The sequence below is a fragment of the Haliotis asinina genome, chromosome 5 (assembly GCF_037392515.1).
Source record: "Haliotis asinina isolate JCU_RB_2024 chromosome 5, JCU_Hal_asi_v2, whole genome shotgun sequence".
In the NCBI taxonomy this organism is placed as follows: Eukaryota; Metazoa; Mollusca; class Gastropoda; order Lepetellida; family Haliotidae; genus Haliotis; species Haliotis asinina.
In genome coordinates this window covers 58045874-58068230 of record NC_090284.1, presented here as the reverse complement: position 1 = coordinate 58068230, position 22357 = coordinate 58045874, and the positions used below count along the sequence as shown (strand labels likewise).

The 22357-nt window shown below is 39.7% G+C and overlaps 2 protein-coding genes across 2 annotated transcripts; one reads left to right on the top strand and one right to left on the bottom strand.

Moving 5' to 3' along the window:
• Positions 1 to 693: 693 nt before the first annotated feature.
• On the top strand, positions 694 to 9625 carry LOC137284923 (aly/REF export factor 2-like). The gene is made up of 6 exons (XM_067816972.1): positions 694 to 1157; positions 2914 to 3084; positions 3806 to 3953; positions 6739 to 6826; positions 8051 to 8201; positions 8852 to 9625. Exons 1-6 carry the CDS (start codon positions 942 to 944, stop codon positions 8864 to 8866), a joined length of 789 nt encoding a protein of 262 aa, XP_067673073.1. The 5' UTR covers positions 694 to 941; the 3' UTR covers positions 8867 to 9625.
• A 2089-nt stretch (positions 9626 to 11714) lies between these two features.
• Positions 11715 to 17838, bottom strand: LOC137285342 (uncharacterized). Its single transcript, XM_067817708.1, has 3 exons — positions 17613 to 17838; positions 14415 to 14617; positions 11715 to 14012 (listed from the first exon to the last, which is right to left on the bottom strand). Exons 1-3 carry the CDS (start codon positions 17836 to 17838, stop codon positions 11715 to 11717), a joined length of 2727 nt encoding a protein of 908 aa, XP_067673809.1.
• Between the last annotated feature and the right edge of the window lie 4519 nt (positions 17839 to 22357).

The following is a 22357-nucleotide window of genomic DNA, read 5'->3' as shown; positions in this document are numbered from 1 at the left end:
ACTGATACCTAGTCAATAACAAAGACTGAAGACAACGGTTGTGAATCTTTTGCTTCTCAAACGAAAGATAATGTTGTTTTTGTATGCTGAAAAAATAAAACAACAGAAACTATTATCTTTCATTTATAATTGTTAATGAACAGATTTCAAAATGCAAATGATTGTTATTTTAGAATAGAGATGACATAGTGTGGCTTCTTTTTACCAGTGTTTTAATATACATGGCTGGAGTAGATTATTATTATTTAAATAATAAATTCTAGATTATATGAGGAATAAATATTGTCCCTGCAAAATGCTCGAGCCTTTGTTGTATTCTCCACTTATATGCACTGGTCTGCCATTAATACAGAATAACAGAATACACTCAAGGGCATACCATTCACCAAAGACAAGGTGAAAGGTAAAAGGGAGGTTTTAGAGATACATAGACCATACTGCAAACGTTTTAAATTTCATTGAGCTTCATCTATACCTACTGAACTGACTAATGTATACTGTTTGTATATTTGTACAAGTGAGTGAGTGAGTGAGTGAGTGAGTGAGTGAGTGAGTGAGTGAGTGAGTGAGTGAGTGAGTGAGTGAGTGAGTGAGTGAGTGAGTGAGTGAGTGAGTGAGTGAGTGAGTCTTTTCACAATAGATTTTCAATGGTGACAGAAGCTTTCAGGAAACTAGTTTCAAATATGACTAGTTGTTAGGAATTATATTTTGGCCCGCATTTATAGTGTGGGAATGATAAAACCATATCGACCTTTATAAACTTGTTTTATTAGATAACTAATCAATTTTAATGTTGTCTTCGATTTCAACACTCGTTTATGGAATATAACATAAATTTTCAATATTTCTCCCATCATTCCTTGCTGACCGCCATTTTCTTCGGCGGCACGTTTCTCTGTTCTGGACAATAACTGTAGTGGTTAGGACGCTATATATTTATCATGGGGGACAAAATTGATATGAGTTTAGATGACATTATAAAGTTGAACAAGAAGCCATCACGCGGGGGTCGGGGCGGTCAAAGGGGAGGGGGGAGAGGCCGGTCAGTCCGTGGGGCACAGCGAGGCGGTGCACGACGTAGTCAAAGAGGTGGTGGTGGTGCCGGTGTCTTTAGAGGAGGCATACAACGGAGAAATCGTCCACAGAATTTCCAAAGGGTACAGTATATCGTGAAAAGTTAAATGTCAGTTATCGACAAATCTTCAGACTCTGACGTTATTTAATATTCAACGACTGCGGTTGCTGTACCCAGAAGCCATTGTTTCCGTTGCTTGTCCCAGTTTTTTACAACGGAAAAACTAAGTAGTAACGTTTTGGCAACAGGTAGAACTGAGAGACTGTATTCTACTTTTTCGGCATATTCTGTTTATAAGAAATCACTATCTTGAGAAAGAGGACATAAATACAGACTTTATGGTTTGGACAACAAAGTTGGGAATACTGTAAACCATGAAATGAAACTAATATATAGTCCAATTGCCCTTGGTCACATTAATAAGTGGCAGTATTATTTGACAGGAGTGGAATTTATAGGGATTGAAATAATCCAGTTAATTGAAATAATCAAAGATTGGTTGCAACGACTAAACAACCAAGCAATTGATGTCATAATCGAACATTAACAATTGTTAACATTTTAATACATGGCACTGCTCACTTAGGTCAAATTTGTGTTTTCATTGTTGCCCAAATTGTATGTCAAGCAGTTGAAGTAAAGTTGGTAATATCTAAATAAAGTGCTGTCGCAACATACCTTGTCAAGAAGTTCTAATTCCACGGTTTTGGTATTTATTCCATGTATTCCAGCCCTGTGCTTTACATGTTTTCGTATATCAAATATGCAGATCAGTGTTTCTGCTGGGAATAGCTGGACTGTCTGGTCAAGACTTGATTATGTACGCATTATCATCACAGAGCTGGAATATTGTGGAGTACAGTGTTAAATCACAAAGAAATCTGGACTATGTAGTTGGCTTACTGATTTTTATGCTTGATTTTTTATGCTTTGAGAATAATGGCTGATTTATATACCTGACCTGTGAACGTCTGGGGTGGAACAGGCCTTCAGCAACCCATGCCTGCTACAATGGGTCACTATGCTTGTCATATGCTTGACTATGGGATCGGGTGGTCAGGCTCACCGACTTGGTTCACCCGTTGTCGGTTCCCAGTTGCACAGATTGATGCTCATGCTGTTGATCACCAGATTGTCTAGTCCAGACTCAGTTGCTTACAGACCACTGTCATATAGCTTGAATTTTGCCGATGCAGCGTAAAACTAACCTCACTCACTCACTTGTATTGACCCCAGGAGTGACAGTTCAAGATACTTTACTTATTTTTGAGTAATATGGACCTGATTAGAGACTGAGATTGCAGTGACATTAGTGAGATCCAGGCCAAGGTCCACAGCACTTTGAGCAAAAGTCAGAAATATTTCCCAAATTCCCATTTTCCAGTTCATGCTCTTATATTACTGTAACTTGTAAGGTGATCAGTGTTTTTCTGACTAAGTAACAAGTTCACATATATTCTAATAGAGAAAGAAAACTACAATGCTTGATTTGACATCTTTGCAATGAAGGTACTGCTAAAATTCAATGTCAACTTATTTGTGAACTTTGCATGTTAGAAAACAGTGACCCTTTTCAGTTACATAGTTACATTGCCTAAGACACCTAGTTTAGTTTTTCAGCAACATGTCTGAATGGTGTTTCAAAACGTTTTTACTGTACTGATGTACATATAACTACCAATTGTTTTCCTGTCATTCAAATCATTACAAGATACTAAGGAACTTGAAATATAGGTGAATTTTTATGGAATTGCCTTAATGATCTTGCATTTTCCCTGGTTTTTGAAAGTCATATTTCACATTTTGTTGTAAAAAATGTTTGCCCTTGTATATTTCAGACAAAAGAAGTACCAGATGTTTGGCAGCATGACATGTATGATGGTGGTATGGGTGCGAAGCGAGGTCTTGTTGGAGGTCGCCTGGGAGGTGGTGGAGGAGGGGGTTCAGTGCAGCAAGGGAAACTTCTAGTGTCAAATCTTGACTTTGGTGTGAACGACTCTGATATTCAGGTAATTGTCATTGTGTTGCTTAGTGCTGGTTAGCATGCTTTTGGTCACACTGAAGTAGCTAGTGTTAATCACAATGAATGAATGGTTTGCTTTGATTGACCATGTTTCCAGTGCAGACCATTTCTTGTGAGCCATTTTATTGAGACCATTACCATAAGCTTCTTCAAAACAAGGATCAGGTGGTCAGACTCACTGACTTCGTGGACACTTATATGCCAGTAGCATAGATCTACGCTTGTGGTTTTGATAACCAGATTGTCTGGTCCAGACTCAATTATTTACAACTGCCGCCATATAGCTGGAATATTGCTGAGTGCCTCATGAATCTAAACTCATAATTTGTGTTGTGTTGGGCGAACAAATTAATTTCTTTACCATTTATTAAGATGAGCTGAATATGTTCTAAACAGTGTTTATGAAATATCAACCACTGTATTGAGTGGTCCAGATATAATATATGCAGGTTGCTGTCATATAGCTTGAATAATTATTTGTGCAGTGTTGATGAACAAACAAGTATTTGCTAATGAAATTGAAAAAAAACCCCCAAAACAAGTATCTTGTTCAAGCCTGAAAATGGGTATTGGAATCGTGGCATCATTGTCCTCAAGGAATTACAAAATTGAAAATTCAGTGCTGTTGTATTTATTATGCTGTGATCGACTTCATTGTTGCATTGTGTAATTATGTCATTGGTACTGAAAATCTTTTTCTGTTGCAGGAATTGTTTGCTGAGTTTGGTCCATTAAAGAAGGCAGCAGTTCATTATGACAGATCAGGTCGATCTCTAGGTACTGCAGAGGTTATCTATGAAAGAAGAAGTGATGGAGTAAAGGCCTTAAAACAGTACAACAATGTACCTCTTGATGGTAAGTTTCAGTAGGGCCAGAATCTGCCCAGGGTGAATCCTGGATGGAGGAATCAGCTACCAAGCATACCTTTCTTGTCATAGCTCACACCTTGTATAAGTATTGTCTGGAAACTATCATGTATTGTCATACCCTAACTGCTTTGAATGTTTTTCATGTCAGGAATAGGGCGACTAGGTACCCTAGGGGTTAAAGCATTCCCTCATCACTCCAAAGACCTGGGTTCGATTCCTCTCCTGGGTACGATACGTGAAGCCCATTTCTGGTGTAGCCTGCTGTGTAAAAGCGGCATAAAACTAAACCTGCTTACTTGCCACCACCCACTGCTAAGCAGTGGGGAAGTCTTGTTGCTTGTCACAAAAGACCTGGGTTTGATTGCCCACATAGGTACAATGCGTGAAGCCAGTTGCAGGTGCCTCTTGCTGTATTTCTGAAATGCATCAGGGAAATATAACATGACTTGCCTGACTCACTCGCCAACCACTGCCTTGCTTAAGGACACAGCTGTGACTGACATTCTAATATTAACACTTTTTCAGTGGTGTTATTACCTCATGTATAAATGCCAGTCTGGCCAGCCTATTGCTATTTCATTATAGTCTCATCCCACTAACTTGTATGATACTCGTATTATGTTCCTTGCTTAAGTTACTGAACTGTTGGCTTTTTAGTTGCAACATTCAGGGCTTTTTCATCTGCAATATGAGATGCTGTTTTTCAAATGTTTACAGTAATTTTGGAGTAAAATAGATATAGGTGAACAACTGTTTTGTTCACTGCTTTAAATCCCTAAATGGTATTTTTATTGATTGAGACTAATGCTTTTATGCCAAGATATACTTGCGAAGTAAATAGGTTTTCCATAGATAAATTTTTCCACTGGTGACTAGGTGAAATGGGTGACACAATGAATTTTTATCAGCAGTTAATATACTACAAAAGAGCTGCCACTTGCTTACTTCAGGCTTTTTCTTTAATTAAAACCTATCCAGAATTATTTATACTTCACATGCTTTGATGTGTACATCATGATACATACAGAGGTATATAATCACATTTTGCACCATTGATTTTCCAACACACTGTATTTTTTTGAAATCATAATACAGTTATGGTAGAAAGAAGATGTACATATTTTGTTGGCAAATCAGGGGTATACGATATTATAATTGCTCTAGTTGCTTTTCTTTGTAAACTGGCCAAAGAAAGAAACACCAAAAATTTAAATGATTAAAAACACACAAAAAATACACATATTTTCATCAAATTCCAAAATCTTTCATTTCTCTTTTTTTTTTTTTTTAGGCGGGTGGGTTCAAACAGATGTCCATTCAGAATTTAACAAAACACAGCCACTTGCTTACCATGTTTCCTGAACACACCAATGTACAGCATGCATTAGCAATAAAAAAAATCGGGGTTTCTTGTTTGTCACTTGCTACTGAAGTTAGAGAAACATCCAGAAAGATGCCCAGACTTCGTGAAGCAGAGGGGATCAATGCTCTCAGTTATTTGGAAACTGGCGAATCATTTTCAGCTGTAGGCAGAGTGTTCAACATGGCCTCAAGCACCATGGCAAGAACGTGGAACCGATATGGGCACATTGGAACCACACATGATTGACCCAATTCTGGCAAACCAAGGGTGATGACCGGGGGCCAGCACTGTTACATCAGATTACGTCATCTACGGAATCGAACCACATTTGCATTCTCTACAGCATCCAACATATCGAGCCTGCGTAGGATATTGGCACAAACAGTGAGAAATAGATGTTTGTGTGGTCATTTTGACAGCACCGTCAACGACATCGTCAGTGGTGTCAACAACACAGAGTATGGCAGCACCTACGTTGAAGAGTCTGGTTCAGTGACAAATCCTGTGCAGCTCGACGCGCAACAGCTTACCTTCAGGCAAACAACATTCAGGTTCTGCCTTGGCTATCAAAATAGCCGGATTTGAATCATATAGAGCACCTATGGGATGAATTGGACCGACATGTATGTCAAAGTATGTCAAAAAACAACAGCCGCAGACAGTATAACAGTTGGCTCAAGCACTTCAGGAGGAGTGGACCAACATTCCCCAACATGTCATTCAGACCCTTGTTGAGTCCATGGGTAGGAGATGCCACACTGTTCTTGATGCCAATGGTGGGCATACTCGATACTGACCACATTGATGACCTTCACCCTTGAATGTGACGTGATATATTTAATACCTCAGACTGCCTGTTTGCTTTGACATCAAATTTAGAGCTATTATAATTTTGTTAGATACCTCTGATTTTCCAACACTGTATGTTTGTATCCTAATCATGATCTCAGTATTATGATGCTTGCCACCCGTGAACTGTGATATAGATCACAACCTTGCTAAATCGTTTCAGTGTCTAATGCTGCCTCTATGGCCTAATTAGTGTCAATATGGCATGAAGGTGCTTGATGGGTTCAAATCTTGGCTCTCATCCTATCAAGAGATGTTATTTGTTGTTATACTGAATGGAACTTTGAATTTAGGGAGCTAAACAAGTATTAGCCAGTCAGTATACTGTATCCTGTTTGCATGGTACCTGAATAGGCTAGCACCATGCAGGCAGTGTAGGTTGACTTCTACCAAATTATTCAACACTTTGAATACAAATTGTTCCTGCCATCATTTGATTCTTTTAATGTAACCAACAAAGATACATGGCCACACTGATAGGTAGCCAATGAATTTGAGTCAGTGTAGTGCTAGATATGAACCCATGAAACTGACTGGTAACCAGCATGTTTTGTTTCAGGTCGTGCTATGAACATCCAACTGGTTGGTCAGGCAGCAGGGGAGACAGCAAGGCCAGCATTCACTGGGGGAAACAGGCAAGGGGGCAGGTAATTAATGCCTTCAATGTGGACACAAATTAGGAATGACTCCCACCTTACACATGACTGCTATCCATGTAACTCGGGTATTTGTTGTGTATGTTTAGACTTGTATATATTTATTGGCCCAGTAGAGGATTACTTCGCTTTGGAACTATCGTTGAGTAGTAAGTCTCTGGAGATGTATTTGTTTTAAAAACATGTTCAACGAAATGCATAGAGAGATTGCTGTCATTGATCAGTTGATACCAGATATGTATACAGAGCTAGTCAATCTGTATGTTGTGGATGGTTATGGAAGTGTGGTACATGTATCCGAAGTGTACAGACTTAACAGTATTTTAAATATATTTTTAATAATGATGTGTCCTTAGTGCCCAAGTCACCAGGATAATGAATATTCTGTGTTATTAATGATCAGAATATAAATATAATTAAAAATCAAATAGCCACCTTTCCTGTGACTATGCCTCTCCCACACCTGAGGCATGTTCAGAATGGCGAGCACCTGCGAGCACTTGATCCCGAACGCCTGTCCACGACGAGCGCCCGCGAACCATGCACACAGCTCCTTCGCCAAGCAAACAAATATGTCGACCATGTTTAATGGGGAAAAAAACCATACAGATCATCCTCATTACTTACCATCCATCTGACGAAGGGGCTAGGAATAGCCAAGGAACCTTGTGTAAAGAATAAAGAAGAAGTTGACATCCATAACATTTTGTCTTATACATGTTTAATGTCATTCGTCACCACTCGCCCCTTTCCGTAACTTCCAACAAGGAGACGAAAACTATTCGGCTCTTCCCAGAATAACACGATTTGGTCACGAATGGTTTATAGTAACCAAGCGCTCACATCCGTTCAGGACCCATGCGAGTGCTCGCGGGAGGCAATTGCGCAGGCGATCGTTCTCAACATGCCTCTGGATACACCTGGAAAATTTGTACTGTTAACAAACCTTAGCACGTACTTTTGAGATCTATAGTTTTTTTCAATAAGATAACACAAATGCGTAGATGAGATGTTCAGATCAGATTACAATATACTCTGAATTTTTACTAAATGCAATTGCACAATCAAGGTATCGCCACATTGCATCATATTTGGAAATCTCCCTGTAAGCTGGTTTAGTCTGTTTTCTTAAGCTTCGGTTTTTCTAGCCCTTGGAAAGTGCCGGTGGTTCGTTCACCCTCCATGGAATGTTTTCACATACTTTCAATTTTGCAGTTATGGCGGTAGTGGTGGTCGAGGAAGCAACAGAAGTCGAGGTCGCAGCCGAGGACGAGGAGGTTTTGGAGGAAGAGGCCGGGGTCGGGGACAGCAGAAGACACCTACAGCCGAAGAGCTGGATGCTCAACTTGACGCATACAATGCTAAGGTGGGTGTTAGGGAAAACACTTAACTCTGTGTGGTGGTGTGGGGTGCAGTTTTCAATGTTTCTCATGTATTTCATGCATTATTGATTGAAATGTTACAAAAACAAATCAACATACGTTATGGAAGAAATACTCATCAGTAAATGTGTGTGCCTTATGAAACATTGATTAGTATGGTATCTGATGTCATCCTGTCTGGATGTCCTGGGTTTAATTGCTAGTACATTCTTTGATCCTTGGTTTGTCACCACCAAATCTGTACTTGTAGTTTTCACCCAAATGGTCACCATTGCGCTGCCTCACTTTAGGCTTTTCTTCCACATTAAAGTGACATTCCATGGCAAGACACAATACTGTTCAGATTGGCATTAAATCCAGCTCATCCCTCCCACAAACACAGTGCGATATCACTGATGTACCGTGTTACCTGTGAAGATCCCTTTTAGAATTGGTCTTCAATAACCCATACTTGTCATAAGAGGCAACTAACAGGATCAACTGGTCAACCTCTGTCTTCCTGACACATCATCATGCCCGGTTTTGTAGATTGGTGTTCATGCTTTTGATCACTGGATTCTCTAGTCCGGACCTGATTATATGACAACAGAAATGCTGCTTACTCCTAACTTTTCTTTTCATTGGTTGGTTTCAGATGGACGTTGATTAACAAGAAGCTGGAGACATACTGGATTGTACTAACTGATGGCAGTTATAGTTCTCAAATATGGATAATTACCAAAATGTCAAATGTTCTTTGAAGTTTTGGTTAAGCCAGTTTCTGTCTAACTGTACAAACTGTCTCCCATGGTTTTGTATTTTATCACTGAACAAAGACCCTCCTTATCAGGCAAAACAAAGATTTTATGGTAAATAGCACATCTAGAAACACAGGCGCTGACAGTTTTAGAATTGTACAGTTGAAGTATTTAATGTTTTATCCTCATCAAACATACTCATTGTTTGATACAGTCAAACAAAATAGTTTGTGTGGTATCCAATTAAATAGTTCCATTTGACATAATTACGGTACTTAAGTTTATTTTTCACTCTGGGTGACCATGCATATTATTTTGTTTGTAGTCCATGTAGTTCTGTTCATTTGCATCTTATGTGACTGTATGCTTGTGAAGTGAATCTGTGGTACGCATGTTGTCCGTGTGAATGGTTGCTCTCTCATGCCACTGCAGCTTCTATTGAAATCAGTTAAGATTGAGAGAATCTCATCAAATTCATTGGTTTTTAATTGACCCAGTTATTTTATAGGGAGAAAATAAACATTGTAAGGGCTGAATCATTTCCATCCATCCATTCTAGCATGACCGTCAGCCCATTGTACATGAAGAATTGTCGTCTTAGGTATTTGATTTGTTTCACTTGTCAGCCCAATGTATGAATTGATGCAGGATAAATACTATATTTCTTCCTAGATACGGCTTTTGTTTTCCTTATGGGGTGGGGCGAAAGGCGGTGGGGGGAGAGAAGGGGAGGGGATATGAGAGAAAAAAAGGGAGTGATTCCTGTTGTAAGAAAAAGACATAATTTACTGAAGGCTACAAGGGCCTGCATATGTTTGAAACTGCCGAGCCAATACAAGATGAACTGTTACTGTTCCTGTGATTATTTCCGATGTCTACCTCACCTGCAAGGTTCAAGGCTTCTAGTTGCATGCAGCTATTTATAGCTTGAGCCTAGGATTTCTTGCTGTGACCAAAAGTCTTTGTCAATCAGTTGCTTGTCATATGATACCAAGAGTTAAGTAGAAACAGTTACAGAATACATAAAATGTCAGCAGCAGTTACGCTGATTTACATGCTTTATTCAATATTAGTTCTTGACACTGCACTATTAGGCACTCTTAAGTGCTTTGCATGCATGTGTTTGGTATATGTCCTGAACTACACTGTCTGGAAACGTCTATGTAACTTGGAGGAACAGTTGGGTACCCTAGTGGTCAAGGTGTCAGTTTGAAGCCCATTTCTGGTGTCCGCAGCTGTGATAAGGCTGGAATATTGCGACCTCAAAAGAACGGTGGAAAACCATACTGACTGACTATGTAACTTTGAAACTTCACTTTCTCAAATGATAAACGAACATGCATCCAAATGGTCTAGAGGGTGCCCAAATGCATTTGCCATACCTTGGTTACCAGTATTTCTTCATTCTGAGGCCAACACAAATTCCCCCCTTTGAGCTTTACTGGTGATCCTTCACCAGGAGTTCATCAGGACTTTGAAATACTTCATCATACAGATATTTACATGGTGAGGTAGCCTTTGGTCTATGGGTCAAAAATCAGGTTTAGCTCACATTGTGTAATATTTCACAAACGTCATACGTGCGCTGAAGAATGAAGAAGGTGTAAGAAGATCTCGGTTGTCATGGAAACAAAAGTGAGGCCATCAGTAAGAGGTGACATTGGCACTATGATTAAAATTTAATGTATATAAACGATTTTGTGCTGTAATACTTTTGACGGTTCTGTCGAACGTTAACGTTCTGTCAGCTGAAAACAAGTTTCTAGTATGATATGGCTGACAAAACGGTGAATTTTGGCAGTGATACAATGGAAGTGGTATTCTAATATTATATTCAGTGTTTGATTTCTGATGTCACCATCACCTTTAGGCTCGGATATTGACAGGCGAAACCAAAGAGAGGAATTCAATCCATGTTGGAAATGAACTGCCTTGCTTGATGCGTAGATCGATGCCTTTCATGAAATCACTGCACTGTCTTGTCCAGCCTTGACTCAGATGGTGGTAATATAACACATGGGTTTCCATTTATGACCTATGTAGCACATGTGGTATATATGGTCTCACCTTGGGCAAGCGAGTTCATTCAAAACTGCTTCTGTTCACCGAGCAGAAAGTGGGTACCAGGTGAAATACGTTGTGAGACAATTAACCTAGCAGCTAACAGGGAGCTTAGGTCATCTGGGATAATATTGATTAGATTATGCGCTTTTATCAAGATATCTTGCCTGGAAAATGCGCCTTATACATATTCTCTTTCTTAATGAACCTGCAAAAAAACAATAAGCAATAATTCTGCTTCAAAAGTTGATTTATTACCTACTTTATCACCCACATATGGGTAGTACGACAATATTCATAACGACATTAAATGCCGTGGATTTATGACCAAATTTCTGAAACAGCAACCCAGAGAAGATTACATTGCAAAGCACTTTATACTCGAAACGCCACTGGAAATCTTATTAAACCAGTCATCATGCAATTCAATGCAAGCAATTCCTCAGTCGTGTCAGAGTAACCTGAAATTATTGCATGTTTATTTTGCTTTACCATGACATGAACAACAATTAGTAGGTTTGTGACTGACATATAGTCGGATATAAGCCACAAATGCAATGCAAAAAATGAAGCAAATCAGACCATAAACATCGCAATTAAGTCAGAAATGGGCCAACCTGTCGGCTAATATTGACGCGAACGCGATAGCGTCATCAAACTATTGTGTTAAATATAAAGACCTTATGCTCTTGGAACAGTTTAGTCTATATGCAGCATTTTCGTGAAGACTTGCGGTCGTGTAAATGTGATTGTGGTGATTGTCTCCATGCCGTAACTGGATATAACATTTTCTTTGCGGACCACAAAGTCATCCAGGGCCTTGACAAGGTTAGCAACGAACTCCTTCATAGGATATTCTGAAAAGTCTGGAACTTCTATATCTGGTATCTTGAGTTTATGGTTATTGAACTGCTGAAATCCAAATGGTTTTATTTTCCCCAAGACAATGTCCCTCTTTTGTTTGACTGGTCTTGTGAGTCGACGAAGGAGTCCCGCAGCAGGTTTGTTTCTGCCAGGCTTGGCTTTGGCTGTCGTTGTTTTACTAGTGTTGCTCATTACAGAAGACATCTTGGATGGCCCCCTGAGCATATTCATAGCTTTCTGGACACGGTAGTACTTCTTCAAGATGTCGAAAAATGCAGGTTTCTTCTTGTGGTAGTTCTTGCCTCTCAGTTTCTCAAAGCTGTACCGCTTATTGAGTTTGTTCGTATCGAACAACGAGTCTTCCAGTTCCGATTCCTCATCCGATTCTGTATCTGCAGATTCTGTTTCCAGGTCTGTGTCTCTCCCAGGTGACCTCAGGTCGTTCCTCTTGAAGAGAGCTACTCCTGACTTTGATCCTGAACTAGCTCTGGAAAGTTTCTGTGAGGAGGTGGACGATTTTATCCGAGCAGACGACTCTTTACTTGAAAGGGAGTTAGATTTATTGCCAGGGCTCACTAGTGATGAACGAGACGAGTTCTTAGGGCCATCTTTGACATCTATTGACCTTCGTCTCTTATCTGATTGCTTCGAATGGAAATCACTGTTACCTTCAGTGGGGCCATTATTTGACTCTGCACTGACCGACATTCTCTTTTGCCGAGGGGGTCGTGATATGTGTCCCCCCAAGGGGAACACCTCTTCCTCTGCTTCATATGTGTCAATACTCTCTCTAGCCAGGAGTGTGTGTTTGACAGCTGGACTGTCCGTCACGCCTCCTGCCTCCTCGGCAAAACGAATCAAATCTGCCCCATTTCTACGATTGACAACCGGCTTCCCAATGCCAGGGATAACATCATCAGTAGTTGGTGATCCAGTACCACCTATTGATCGGGAAACACTTGATCGGGAAACACTTGATCGAGATGATTTAGTGCTGGCATCCATCTGAATTTCACTCGATTTTAACTTGAATTTCTTCATCAGTTTCTTTTTCCTCTGTTTCCCCTTCTTGAATCTCGGGTCAAATTTATTCTCGCTTTCCAACCATTGAAGAAATGTACAAAACGATGGAGCATGGCTGAAACATCTCAGAAGAGGCTTTTCTTGTTTGACTTCCTCGTACTTCAGTGGTTTAGGAGACTTCCTCTCGAAGAACTTCATCCTCATCTGCTCCTCCTTACGTTCTTCCTCCCTTCTCGCCATCATCCTATTCCTTGTCTTTAGAAGCTTCTCCCTGGCTGAGATGTTTTCATCCGCTGTATCCTTGTCATGGAGAAAGTATTCATTCCCTGGGGGACTTCTAATATATGCATACTTATCCAACTTCCAGTTTTCAAGGCCTGCTTTTGTCCTTTCTGAGCAGGGAAGCTTAGCCAGGTTAAATTCCAAGAGGCGTAGTCCTGTTTCGGAACTTTCTGTGTTATCCGTGGTGGATTCTGAGTGTTGAGATCCAGATGGCGCTGTTGGCGACTCGACTGTTGGTGCTTGCTGACGCCGATTCCTTGTCTCAAACACAGTGGGCATCTTTGACTGTCTCCTGGCACGCTGATGACCAAGAATCGGGGAGTTACGGTCGTGATCAGTTGACCCACTCTTTGCTTGATGATGACTTGTCTTTTTCTTTGCTAACAGAAGCGAACTTTCTTTTATGAATGACTTTATCATAGCTGAACCGGTGCTATCAAAGGGTGATGTGTTGACCAAAGCTGTAACAGGAATAGCTCTTACTGGTCCTTTGATTCCAAGAAGACCACTATCAACGAGCTTTATATTCACTGTATCAACTTTCACAGACTTTGGCTGACGTACAGAAAACAACAGAGGGCTGGTTTCAGAACTTTCCAAAGTGTTTTGGACAGGTATTGGAGTTCTCAAAGGGGACTTGGTCGCACATGGCGTTCCTTCTGAGCTCTCTAAACTTGTGGAAGTGTAGTCTGATGAGGTAAGTCCACGAGAAGATGTCAGACTGAATGGGTAGGCGGTACTGCCAGAAAAGTCCATCTCCATTGGACGTACGCGTCTACCGTAGTAGGTGAAGTCAATCAAGAGGGTCTCATTTATGACATGCTCTTTCTGAAAAAAGAAAGCATATCACTTTGTGGTTTCCCCTGCCGTAATATTGATAAAATAATACAAATCTATGACAGACAATACTCTCTCATTTTGCACAGACGGGTATGCCATACTTTAAAATGCGAATGAAATTATTCTGGTTGCTGCGCTAAGAACGGTAGGTGCGAGTGGTTTGACTGTTTCGGGGAGTGGTTCACTAAATTATCCAAATTGTATTTTCTGTTGGCAAGCATGACGCAATTGGTCTAGCAGACACCACACGCTGTCCAAGCTGGCTAGATTTAGAAATCACTGTTATGCCTTTTTAAAGTGGTTATTTAAAGCCTGGTATGACGAAACAAGTTGTTTATCCTTAAAACGTGCTCCTCTTAATCTGCGTTAATTTCGCAATCTCAGTCTCACTTTCTTAGCTTCTTCAGACTTGAAGCAGGCATGATTGACACGTGTGTTGGTGGTGTAGGCGAAGGTGTTGTGGCTGACCACCTCCTGGTCCCGCTCCATAGCGAACAGCGTCGTCAGCAACATTTCCAGCAACTCACCATCCATCACCCTCAGCGAACACTCCTCACCCCACGAGTTGGAGTACAGGTAGTCCCAGAATGAGGCTGCAACAGATGTTAGACGTCATATAATGTGCAATATTCACAACATTTAGTTTGTGCCATCATCATCGTGTCAAGTGGTCAGCCATATGTGGTATTTGAGACGCTCTCTATGAATGAAGCCGCATATATGTAGGCAGGGGAATATAAGTTGATTGTAAGAATATGCGATGAGTGAAATTATTATTCATTTAAATAATCGTCATCATACATGTGTTTATATACTGGGCAAAAATAGCTAGGGATGTATGTAAATTTTGAAATGATGAATAATGATGTATTTCTTCATAGACATACTGATGAAATGTCAGCCATAAACACACCAATATCCCTAACTTATTTTGCCGAGTATATAAAAGTGATTGTATTTCTGTTGCATTAGTATCCACCGAAACAACTCTGAACATAAAATCAATGTGTTCTTGGGTGGCATGAATATACAACCGACGGGGGATTAATGTTCTTGCGTCAATGATGACCTTGTTTTGGTGAAACATGCATGTCCATCATGACTTCCAAGGTGCTGATGTACACAACCATGTTTCTTGTCGTGAAATTATTATTCATGGTATATATTTGGTAAATATTTGCACTTGTTAGTCCGCAGTCACACCCATCCACGGCATTCGAGCTGAATAAGCAGTTTATGAAGTCTTCGACATTTTATCACCTGTTTGATCACGACTGATTTTAGCATTTCATCGTCGCGTGGCACCTGACCGCAGCCTATACAAATTAAATTCCGAGTCCTGCTTGTACATCACGCGACACACAGAGGAGCAGTGTGCATCCTGGTTCCCAGGCCCCTCATGAATATTAATGAGAGGCCCGGGAACCAGGATGAAATGTGTGTGATACGTTAATTTGGCAGGGGGCCATCAGGGCTCGCCGCGTCAAGGAACAGGCTCTAAAATCTACAGGCCCTTAATGAAATCTGCAGGCCCATTGTTAAAGTCACACCAATAAAAATCAAACAAACTACACATTTTCACACTGTTTCTGCAAAATCAATTAGCAAAGCCAATGGTGCAGTGATCCTCGAAGCTTTTAATTGTTCTTAAAGATATTGTTGACATCGTTATGCGGGACCTATGAAGGTCCCAGGGCCTTCAGCAACCCATGTTTGCCATAAAAGACGGCTATGCTTGTCGTAAGAGGCGACGAACGGGATCGGGTGGTCAGGCTCGTTGACTCGGTTGACACATGTCATCGGTTCCCCATTACGCAGATCGATGCTCATGTTGTTGATCACTGGATTGTCTGGTCCAGACTCGATTATCTACAGACCGCCGCCATATAGCTGGAATATTGCTGAGTGGGGCGTAAAACCAAACTCACTCACTCACTCACTCTAAAGCGCTAAAACACCAAGAAGTGGAAGTGGAAGTTACCGTAACATGACGGGTCATGGATGATTCGCGAACGTTAGTAATGAAAATGTGTCATGGGAAATGTACCAGTTGAAAAAAAAAATGGCAGACAGTTTACTGAAGGCCACAAGGGCCTGCACATAACTGAAACTGCCAGCCTGATACAATAACAACCGGCTCTGAACGAGTACTGTCAAACAGGCATAGGTGATTTGTATTTAAAACAAAATAATTACCTATTGTGTTCAAACAACAGTCGAAATATGTAACAAAAGTGCTGATAACATGATTTATCGATAAAAAAGATCGACATTACCTGAAAATGTTGATTTTGATGAGATTTCTTACAAGGATTAGAAAGGTATCCCCACAATGCAACAGAAATCACTTTCCAGTTGAAATTGTGCAGCAAAGAGATTTCACTGACTGGCATTAAAAATCCAGATTACTTTCAGAAATTGGCATTCGTTTTGAAGGAGTTTCAAGGTCAAATCACTACGTCTTGATTCTACGTCGACTTTTGTTTCCACGTCAAACGATTAGTTTCCGTTACAGGGGGTTTGTTTCGGTTTTAGAGGATATTATGGCAGTTTCTGGTGATTTTTGTTCTGTTTTGGTGTATATGAGCTCCGTTTTGATGATTTATTCACCGTTTGTACGGTAGGCCTGGACAAGGAACATCGCCATTGAAAGAAAGCACGCTGGAGATCACCAATCTTCTGGTGACGTTTGAGTGCTAGTCTGAGCAAGACATCATGGACTGCAGTTCGTTACAACCAAACAGGTATAACAAATGACCGTCCCCGTACAGGCAGTTATCGATGTTATCGATGCAACTTAAGATCGGTACATTCGGGTACTACAGTTGCGTGATCGTATTGCCACAGGAGAGAGCACAGCAGCCAGGGTACCTGGACTTCAGAGGATATCCGGTCAAACTGTGCGGAACACGTTGAAAGAGACTCTTCTAAATTGGTGCAAAATTTCATGCACTAAAGTCTATTTATGGACAAGCTATACGTGAAAATACGTATATGCGTTTCTTTTTTGATAGTATAGGTGGATTTGCAATGCAGTGTTAGACCCAAAAAAATCACTCAGGAGACCGTCTCATTACCACAAAAGGCCTATGCAAAGGCTGAAATTTGGAGCTGTTATGAAGAAAGACCTCGATAAGAGGAATTTGACTGGCCAGCCATATACTAACGAAATTTTGCGCAATGTCGTTCATTCGTTACAGAGTGAGTGAGCTCAGGTTTACGTCGAACTCAGCTACAGTATTCCAATTACATGGTGTTTATGGCGGTGATCTGTATATAATCTAGTCTGGACCAGACAATCCAAAGATCACCAGTATGAACATCGATCTGCGTAACTGGAAAACGATGACATGTGAACCAGACCAGCGAACTTGACCGACCAGTCCCTACAAGTGCGGGTTACTGAAGATCAATCTAACCCGGGGCTTCACGAGTTCATTCGTTACTATGAACGGGAAAAATGCAACATGGCAATGCTAGAACACAACGTGGACAGATTGTTGCCGCTTACCCTCGACGAAAATTCTTTCATACATCTGACTATAACTGTGTGTACTTCATTCTAAACGTTAATTTATTAACACCTACCTGCGGAGATTTCCTGCCATCCTGGATCGGCATCTGAGTTTATGTCCTCACAGAGGACAATGGACTGCAGGGGGAGGACAAACTTGCTACTAGGTTGATAGACGCCATGTTCGTCGTCCTTGACTTTGGTCCTTTCGAGGAACGGGTTAAGCTGGAACCATACCCGCTTCACCCGGCATCCGAACACGGTCCGGGCCCTGCCGTAAAGACGTTTGTGGTTATTCATGGTTCGCGTCACGTCATGGTGTACCCTTCCCGGAACCTTTCTGACTGTGACTGTCTATGACGTCATGTCCTTGTACACCTATGACGCCTTTGTACTGTGACGTCACAAGAACGATGCTTTAGAGTCATACGACTACCCTATCAAATTATTGTATTGTGTCCAGAGTAAAGGCTTTATAATGATATTTTTATATTTTCCTACGTATATCACCATATCGACATATTACGAATGAAAAATAAAATAAAATAAAATTGAAAAAAGAAAAAGACGAAAATCCCCTGTTTCACCACTTATCTTTTTGTTTCTCTATTCAAGTGTATCCAAAGGTTTCCATGGTTTGAAAGAAATCATGCACCTTTAAAATGAACTATTTCACATCAGTGACTGTGTTACACGTGTAGTTCACTCACTCCTCTGAAAGTTGTGTCCCCATCGTTAAAATTGTCAACTTGTTCAAAACATTTCCAGTGATGGCTATGAAAGTATAACACCAGCCATTGTTGAGTACAGGATGCCTTGTACCGCATCGTCAAGTTATTTAGACCATTCCGGACGTTGATTTATAGCGCAATATACCGTACTCATGTAGAGACAAACGGGTGTAGCCAGTAGTCAATCTAGCCTCACGGTAACGAGGACAATGTGTTGTCAGGTACAGTGTTTTTTATCAGTAAACTGTTGTCTTCTTTCATTGTTAAATTGATCAATGGGTCATCCTGTGTTTAGAGCGTGATAGTCTTGATTGGAAAATCCAGAGATTGTAACCCGGTTGGGGCTAGAAGATATGCCTTTAAACTAGGGCAACTCTAGCATCTGTACTCTGTGGAGCATTCCTTTTCAAATCAACCCACCCATCTTTTTCCATATCCGATCATTATGGGTTGATAATAAGCAGATGTTTGTCCCCATTCTTTACACTGAATAGATTCATTTCCATGTATTTCTTGTGCAAAAGTACCTTTAATAAAGGCTTCATTATTAATGTGACAACTATGAGTTCCTCTCAGTATAGTTGAGGCATGAAGATCCACCACCTACTGGGTATCCATGTGCTGCTTTAAACAAGTGCACAATATCTCATAGCCAGCCTCTTAATTGACACCGTAGGTCTTGCCTGTGTATTATCACCATGGCCTCATGATCCACCATCTGCCGGGTACCCCTGTAAACAACTGCTCAATATTCATAGCCAGACTCTTAAGTGTCTTGCTTGCGTATTATCACCACCACATCATGATCCAACACCTGTCAGGTACCCAAGTACCTGTCGGGTACCCATGTAGCACTGTAAACAACTGCACAATATATCATAGCCAACCTAGTGGTTGAGTTGACAATCACTTGCATTTCAGTTGGAGGATGTAACTGTTAGCCAACAAACAAAATTAACATTACTTTGACATGATTGAAATCAAATGTCACCTTTGATCACTCAGATCTGAAATAAATAATCAAACAAACTAGAGGAAGTCTTTATGAAATTTATTTCACTTAAATACATTTTACTTACAAATATATATACGATTAAAGTAAATAAATATATATATTGCATTCTCATGTGAGAGATTTTTTAAGCAACAAGCTTACAGATATTACATAAGTATTTGCATAATTTGCATCTAGCACATCACTTATAACTGACAACTGATAGAATATTGTTTTTAGTCTAGTCGATGCTACAACAACACAACATATCTTTTTTTAGGGGAAATCAGCAAGCAGGGTGGTATATCAATGGTTACAATACTTCACTGATTATCATTTCAAGACAAAAATCAATAATAAATCAAGCAAAAGGTTGTTTTTGCTCCAGTGGTAGGACATTTTGATCTTAAAGTCTGAACCACTCCACACAGACACATACATGTTCAGCAAACAACTAAGACAGTCTCAAATATATCAAACTTTATCTATGACTTTGAACTATGATTGTACTGACTTTAGGTTCTGAACTAATGAACGGATGTGAGTGTTGTCATGGTAACAAGGTTGCTATGTAACACAGTCTCTCAATGTGGATCCTTTGGGGTACTGACTCTGGGCTGGCTGAATAAATCAATGATTGGAAATGGAAAGGGTTACTAATGATTATCGATATGAATAAAGTCTGAATTGACACACAAAAACATCTTTACATATGGGATGCTTCTAAATCAAGAACACTGTATACTTTAGTCACAGCTTTCCACTGACATATATCTTGATATTTTCAGATCTTTCACTTTTTTAAATATATTTTTTACTCAAAATTACTATTCTAACACTTATTGATAAGCAAGCAATATTACACTAATAATTATCGATCCCTAATCTGTATCAACAGCCAGCCCTAGTCAGTTACAACAGGTTCTGTGGAGTTCTAGGTTGACGTCTTGGCTAGTGGATGACAGTGCCCTAAAATTATTCTGGAATGTTGACTCTCTAAATGATGTAAATGATGTCAAACAAATAAATATTTACACTTCATATTCTGAAAAAAAATCAGATAATTTCCTAAAAAATGTCAAACAGTCAAAAGAGTCAATCTGACTAAACATTCAGTTCCGGATGAAATACACACCCATGGAATGATAGTCATTAGAAATCTGATATGTTGACAGTCAAGAAATCAGAAAAGAACTCTGAAACCTTCATCTAGCAACAACAAAATTCATCCAGCACATCACACCTGTATGCATCATATCAATACAACACAACATGCTTAGCACCAAGGAACTTATTGACGATGCCATTTACTATGATGAAAGTAAAAAATCTTTCATGTGCTAATGTCTACTTATAGATACAAATATGATCTAACCAAACTGTCTCAAGTTGAAGGTGGACATTCTCATCATGGTTTCAATATCATACTAATTCTTTTACAATGGACCATGTATGAAATTCCTCATAATTCAATGCAGGGTCAATTAGACTTTTCACAGAAATACATACTCCAAGTCAGGTAAGAAAATATACAATATTGACTTGAGTCATTCAATACAACAATGGAACAAATGAAAGAGGAACTTTCCTTACCAAGCTGTCTGTTGGAACCTCTTGGTTTGTTTGTTGTTCAATGCTGCAATCTGCATTGTTACAGTTACGTGGCCATTGTCCTTAAATACCCTGGACAAAATAAGTTAGGGATAATGGTATTTTTATGAATGATATTTTATTCCAGTGAATGAATACTTGATTATTCATAATTTCAAAATTTACAAAGATCCCTCACTATTTTTGTCCAGTATATATGTATCCGTAAGGAGATAAAAATCATGTGCATGGATCTATACCATCATGGCCAAGGGAGGTCATAAATTCAAGACCAGCCAGAGATGCTTCCAGGGTACAGTGGGGATTTATTGGAACATATACCTGGAGATATCGAGGATGGAGTTGCTGAAGATCGATTCTAGCCCGGATCTGCACAAACTGGAACCTCAAATGTTACAGCGGCTAACACAGTTTGAATTGATAAATGCTTTTGCTTCTCTGTTGCAAAATGAAACAAGTACAAACTTCATACACCATCAACAGCTAAAGGCAACATGCAGGACAGCAATAAACAAATCTAGTCTGGATTAGACAACCCAGCAAATGATACACTAATCTTCGTAGACGTCACTTCAATCCATGTGAAACTACCACATCATCAGTGGTCTGTCCATTAGCTGATGTGCTCAGACAAGCACACAAAAGCAATATCAGTATAAGCTGAAAAGTTCTGAGAACTGAGATAAAAGCTAAATAATTCTGATGACAACATGTATGACTGTGTGTTCCCCTGTATTGTTTAAGAAGGTATAAATATACAGAAATTTATCAAAACGGTTACAAGCATAGACAAGGGCTTCACTGATAATACATTTGTTATAATTCAGTGTAGAAATACTATGTTCACTAATACTACTAACTGTACTAACTTAAATAACACAATACTATACAAACCAATACTAATGAAAGACATCGTAATCCATGCAAATGTTTTCCAGTCCCAAAGAGAAAACTCGATACCATGAACAAGTCTTATACATTTTGCTTCTGAAATGATTTATTCTGAAATGGCATCACATAACAATTATCTTCCTCCGACTCTGTTGTCCATGTAACAGTGAAAGCTTTTCAAGTCAAATACTGTAAATCAATGTCTAAAAATATAACCATATAAGGAAATATATAACATAAGTATGAACATGAAGCATGAGCTGCACTGAAGTCACATGATGATAATCTGCCTGTCTTAGTCTAAAGGTTTATACTTATCAACATTTAATAGGAAATTCTGAGTTCATTTTGGGACTGAATATGTAATTTGTCATACACCCATTATTTGACACTTTCCTGAAATACATTTTTTCAGCTTGATGTCTGCAAAGATTCACACAATGGGAAAATAACTCTCTGAGATTCGTTCCACAATGTCTGGTCTTAGTATCCTTATTTAAAGTTGAGAAGTATACATTCGATGGTCCTTTGGACCCTGGGTTAACAATGATTTACTTTTAAAAAGTAAGTTCAACTTGCACTCAAAACAAAA